General features: G+C 47.0%; 1 protein-coding gene across 1 annotated transcript in view; it reads right to left on the reverse strand.

Moving 5' to 3' along the window:
* adamtsl3 (ADAMTS-like 3) overlaps positions 1-6,000 on the reverse strand; it is a 37,098-nt gene that overhangs the window by 30,736 nt on the left and 362 nt on the right. Inside the window, exons 2-7 of the mRNA XM_047042312.1 lie at positions 5,841-5,981; positions 4,476-4,550; positions 2,393-2,550; positions 1,603-1,714; positions 1,336-1,474; positions 1,172-1,222 (exon numbers count right to left, since the gene is read on the reverse strand). Of these exons, the coding sequence (XP_046898268.1) occupies positions 1,172-1,222; positions 1,336-1,474; positions 1,603-1,714; positions 2,393-2,550; positions 4,476-4,550; positions 5,841-5,981 (676 nt within the window). The remainder of the gene's footprint in view (positions 1-1,171; positions 1,223-1,335; positions 1,475-1,602; positions 1,715-2,392; positions 2,551-4,475; positions 4,551-5,840; positions 5,982-6,000) is intronic.

A 6,000-nucleotide genomic window follows, 5' to 3' on the forward strand; every position in this document is an offset into this window, starting at 1 on the left:
TGTGATTGGTAGAGCAGCAGTGTGATTGGTAGAGGAGCAGTGGGATTGGTAGAGCAGCAGTGTGATTGGTAGAGAAGCAGTGTGATTGGTAGAGCAGCAGTGTGATTGGTAGAGCAGCAGTGGGATTGGTAGAGCAGCAGTGTGATTGGTAGAGGAGCAGTGGGATTGTTAGAGCAGCAGTGTGATTGGTAGAGAAGCAGTGGGATTGGTAGAGCAGCAGTGGGATTGGTAGAGCAGCAGTGTGATTGGTAGAGGAGCAGTGGGATTGGTAGGGGAGCAGTGGGATTGGTAGAGCAGCAGTGTGATTGGTAGAGAAGCAGTGTGATTGGTAGAGAAGCAGTGTGATTGGTAGAGCAGCAGTGTGATTGGTAGAGGAGCAGTGGGATTGGTAGAGCAGCAGTGTGATTGGTAGAGAAGCAGTGGGATTGGTAGAGCAGCAGTGTGATTGGTAGAGAAGCAGTGTGATTGGTAGAGCAGCAGTGTGATTGGTAGAGGAGCAGTGGGATTGGTAGAGCAGCAGTGTGATTGGTAGAGAAGCAGTGTGATTGGTAGAGCAGCAGTGTGATTGGTAGAGGAGCAGTGGGATTGGTAGAGCAGCAGTGTGATTGGTAGAGAAGCAGTGTGATTGGTAGAGCAGCAGTGTGATTGGTAGAGGAGCAGTGGGATTGGTAGAGCAGCAGTGTGATTGGTAGAGAAGCAGTGTGATTGGTAGAGGAGCAGTGGGATTGGTAGAGCAGCAGTGTGATTGGTAGAGCAACAGTGTGATTGGTAGAGCAGCAGTGTGATTGGTAGAGGAGCAGTGGGATTGGTAGAGCAGCAGTGTGATTGGTAGAGAAGCAGTGTGATTGGTAGAGCAGCAGTGTGATTGGTAGAGAAGCAGTGTGATTGGTAGAGAAGCAGTGTGATTGGTAGAGAAGCAGTGTGATTGGTAGAGCAGCAGTGGGATTGGTAGAGAAGCAGTGTGATTGGTAGAGAAGCAGTGGGATTGGTAGAGCAGCAGTGGGATGGTAGAGAAGCAGTGTGATTGGTAGAGAAGCAGTGTGATTGGTAGAGAAGCAGTGTGATTGGTAGAGAAGCAGTGGGATTGGTAGAGCAGCAGTGGGATTGGTAGAGGAGCTGTATGAGTTCAGCACCATACAGTGAGTGGTAGAACCAAGTGAGAGTCACTCACCGAGGTAGTGGCTGGAAGTGGTCATAGGGCATCACCTCTTTAAATCCATCACTACAGGAGCAGACAGGAGCAGAACAAAGTGTTCAGATGCAGGCCCACACACCCACAACCACACACACACCCACACACACCCACACACACACAGTAATGCAGGTATCCTGCACCTCTCCGGACAGGGATCCATGTTGCACTCCTTCAGTTTGGGCGTGGGCTTGGTGTTCTCAGGGTAGCTGTGACACAGCTGTTCTGAGGTGCTCTGGTTGGTCCGGATGTCTGTGCACTCAGCAGAGTTCAGCTGGTACCCTGGAACACACACACACACACACTCCCTCAGCAACTCTGTCCTAGCAGGCTAGGCTGATGCTGGGTCACACACACATTCAACCATGTCGACCTAGCCTCCCTCCGGCTCGCGAGGCAGCCAGTCTCACCTCCTCCACAGGACACAGAGCAGGGGAAGAAGTCTGTCTCCACCCACTGGTATCTGATTGGCTGGTAGAACAGGAACTGGATCACAGTGTCCCTGGGCCCGCCATACTTGACCTAGAGATGGATGGAGATGGGCAGCGGGGGAAATGGGGGGCGGGGGGAAGGGGGGGGTAGGACAGAGGAAGTTCAAGGGGAATCTCAATAGTCTACATACTTACGTCCTCCCTTATGTCCTTGTCTCCCTGCCCTAAGTGCTCCATCCATCTGCTGTCCACATTGAGGAGACGCTAAAGGCCTCTTTAAGCTTTAGAGGCAGACAGTTCACCACATCCTAATGATGGACCTAGAAACTGTTCAGAACTGTACATGTTTGGATACAGACTCGGGTGCCAACCCAAACCAGCCCAGCATGGCTCATCAGTCAGCAGACATTCTGCAATCAGGGCTTTGGTTCCCCTTCCCTCACACAATCTGTGTAATCACATGAATTATGTCAACATTAATAATGATGTTTAATAAACAAGAGAAACGAACATTAGATAACAACTGGCTTTTTTTTTTTTTTTTTTACATTTCTGTCCAACTCCGAAATGCTGCACCCTGAGGTCACTTCCTCCTACAACATGCTGCACAACGAGGTAACTTCCTCCTTCAGCATGCTTCACAACAAGGTCACTTCCTCCGTGTCCAGGACTACAGCTGAGCTTCACAAAGATCCCTCCCACCCAGAGGACTACAAGGAGGATTACAGAGTCACCAACTGGGGTCTCGTCAAGTTCTTGCATGTCTCACCTTGATGATGTAATCAGCTCTGAGCGGTCCGTGAGCCCTCAGTGTCTGTCTGTCCGACCCTCGCTGGTAGTCCAGGCTGGTGTTCCCTATCAGGAAGGTCCCTGTGGACAGCAGGCTGTGCTCCTCTCTCTTCCCCTGCACAGGGACAGCCTCGATGACTGAGAGAGACAGGGGAGAGGAAAAAAGAAAGAGGGAGATATGAGTTGAGAACATCAAAGGATGTGAATATAAACACTTTCTCGTAGCACAAATTCGTGTAACCCTAAAGTTGGTGTGTGGGATAATAAACACTGTGTAGTCGAGGTTATGTTTTTGTGGAGAAGATAATTATAATCATCTGTTGCCCGCCTAGTCCTCTGCCTTTTTCTTGTCACATCTTCTCTCTTTCTCTCTGTCTCTCTCTGTGTCTCTCTATATCTCTCTCTGTCACTACCTCTCTCTCTCTCCGTCTCTCTGTCTCTACCTCCCTCTCTCTGTCACTACCTCTGTCTCTCTCTGTCTCTCTCTCTCTCAATTCAATTCAGCTTTATTAGCATGACAGTCATTACAACCGTATTGCCAAAGCAAGAGGCACAACAACAGACAACCATACATCACAAGGAATGACAGCCAGTATTGTCCGGAACATGTGGCAACAACAAAGCGTCAAGAACAGAAAAGAACACTTTGCAAGACACAATGACAACAAAAACCCAAAATCAAAATCAGAACAGAATCTATTTCTCTCTATTTATTTATATCTCAGAATGTTTCTCTCTCTGTCTCTACCTCTCTCTCTGTCTATCTCTCTGTCTATCTCTCTGTGTATCTCTCTGTCTATCTCTCTGTCTATCTATCTCTCTCTCTGTCTATCTCTGTCTCTACCTCTTTCTAATGTTTTGTTTTTCTATCAATATTGTTTATTACAGAAAAATGAACAACTGGTCCCTCAATAAACTCAAATAAACTTACTCCAAAAACAGCATTTCAAACACTTGATTATTTCAACAAATGTTTCTGAAATGATCATCTATGTTGTAGTAATTTCCAACATAATTTAAAGTCGTTTCACACCTTGAAACCATTAACAGCCACATAGCCTAGGCCCTTTTACAAAAATAAGCGATTATAAATCTAGATACACCTAAAAGACCCACTCTCCTGATGATACGGAGTTCAGGGGAGTGTGTTAACAGTGGACTGGACTACAGGGGATTCTGTGTGTTTAGTTTCCGCACTGTTACTGTGGTCTTTTCCCCTTTAAACTTCACTGCTCTCTTCCACGTCCGCCACACAAGTCTCCTGATGTCTGACAAACGATCTGCTAAAGTCATTTCAAGGTCACTCTAACTCCCCCTTCTGAAACATCTGACCAAACACACATCCAGTTAAGCCTGGAGCTCTTGGGTATACAGTGATGTTGGACCTCCAGTGCATTGTGATGCTGCCACCAGAGAGTCAGCTGGAGGTCTCCCCACACACACGCGCACACACACACACACACACATACACACACACACACACGTACACACACTGACTGTGCTGAGCCCAAAACCACGCACACATACTTATTGTACTGGGACCACACACACACCACACACACACACACCACACACACACACACCACACACACACACACCACACACACACTGTGATCACACTGTAGAGATCCGTTCAATACTCTAAGCAGTCTAACACCACTCCACTCGCACACACTAACACACTAAGCACACTAATACCTACGCACACACATACAGTATCAATAGCAAACATATTGGCAATGTACACACAGGAAACACAGTCCATAAATATGACAAGCACAAGCTCCAACATAAGCCAAGGTTCCGTTCTCTCTCCGGCATCCTGGAGGTGAGCGTCCCGTAGCTCTCTCTCTCTCTCTCTCTCTCTCTCTCTCTCTCTCTCTCTCTCTCTCTCTCTCTCTCTCTCTCTCTCTCTCTTTCGCCTGCTGTTATTTATCTCTCTGTACTTCTCTGTGCTCAGCATCTCTGGGGTAGCCAGAATCCCTTCAAGGTCTGCAGTGGCAAAGCATGACATGGAAGACGATGTGTGTTTGTACATGAGTACGGACAATGCTTCTACTTACTAATGTGATCTGGGCCCTTGGCACTCAGCCTCACACCTCGACTCCCCTGGGGAACCTCCAACACCGTCTTCACAGCTGTAGGACACACACACACAAGCTGTTAACTCACTGTTTCACATCTGAAAGCACTTGAATACGACGTGTTGAAGTACTCGACCATGATCACTTATCAACTATGATGAGGACAAATACAAACGTGCTGAAATACCAAAGAGATTGAATAAAAAGAAAATAATGCTTCAGTGTAAAAGCGTAATTCTGACGCCGAGTATAAATGAGCAGTGATAACCTGAACTCTGCCTTTATCAGCCAAGTCTTAATGTTCTAACTGGAAACAAGGAAAACCATATTAAGAAACATACTCAAAACAGCATTACTTTCTTTTTGCACAAGGAAAATAGCATTTTAGGTGTACAGTATGTGCCTGTGAGTGTGTGAGAGTGAGAGAACGTCTCCACAACCAGCAGTATATGTACACAATGTGTATACTATAAGCCCATGTATTGAAATGTGATCTCTGCCCTTAAAGCATATAAGGTTCTCACTCTGACACACACACACACACACACACACACACACACAGAGAGACAGCTGAAGATATGCTGCTGTATGTGAAAAAGCTCTTTATGGCTGTAGGATGACTTTCACTTTGTTACGTTCCAAAATACTGCATTTTCAGATGCCGCCTGAGTAGCCCGATGTGGCTGAGGGCAGCAGCTTGCTAAGGAGGTGAGAGCTTTATAGAGGAGTGAAGTGCTAATGCTATTTCTGTAGTTTAGGAAGGCTACTTTTCCCTCTGGCTGCAAACGGGCAACCCGTCCAACAATTAAGCTGCTCTGGATGTCAGCCAGAGTCTCTGGTGCCCAAAAATAATTACGCTTGGAAACTGTATCGGCAACACTCTGAATTTATGAGGGTGATGAAATCAATTCATGCCATTTCATTTCTTTTTCGATCGTCTGAAGGAAAAAAAGTTGAGCCAGATACTTTATAAAGTGACCTTCCAAACAAATTATGGAAATGAAACATTGTTAGGCTGTTAAGAGTTCAGTTTAAATCAGTCTATCATGAATGGACCTGGACCAGAGGGATTAATACGGTCGATTCATATTCTAGACACAAAGAGAGACACCATTCACAATCATAAATTATGTATGATAAACAAACAAGATAGTGTGAACGTGTGTGTACGTGAGTGAGTGTGTGTGAGTGTGTGAGTGTGTGTGTGTGAGTGTGTGTGTGTGTGTATCATGTGGAAGGCAGGCAGCAGTGGTATCTGACCACAGAGGAAGTGACCTCACAGAACAGTCTTCATTATGAGCTTCTCCCCAGACTCCTCTACACCTCCAGACCTGAGTCCTAGACCGCCAGAGCCCAGAGCCCAGAGCCCAGAGCCCAGAGCCCCAGAGCCCAGAGCCCAGAACCCAGAACCCAGAGCCCAGAGCCCAGAGCCCAGAGCCCAGAGCCCAGAACCCAGAGCCCAGAGCCCAGAACCCATTTCAGGACCTGGAGAGCCAGGCCCAGA

Source organism: Hypomesus transpacificus, chromosome 19 (assembly GCF_021917145.1).
Source record: "Hypomesus transpacificus isolate Combined female chromosome 19, fHypTra1, whole genome shotgun sequence".
Classification (NCBI taxonomy): Eukaryota; Metazoa; Chordata; class Actinopteri; order Osmeriformes; family Osmeridae; genus Hypomesus; species Hypomesus transpacificus.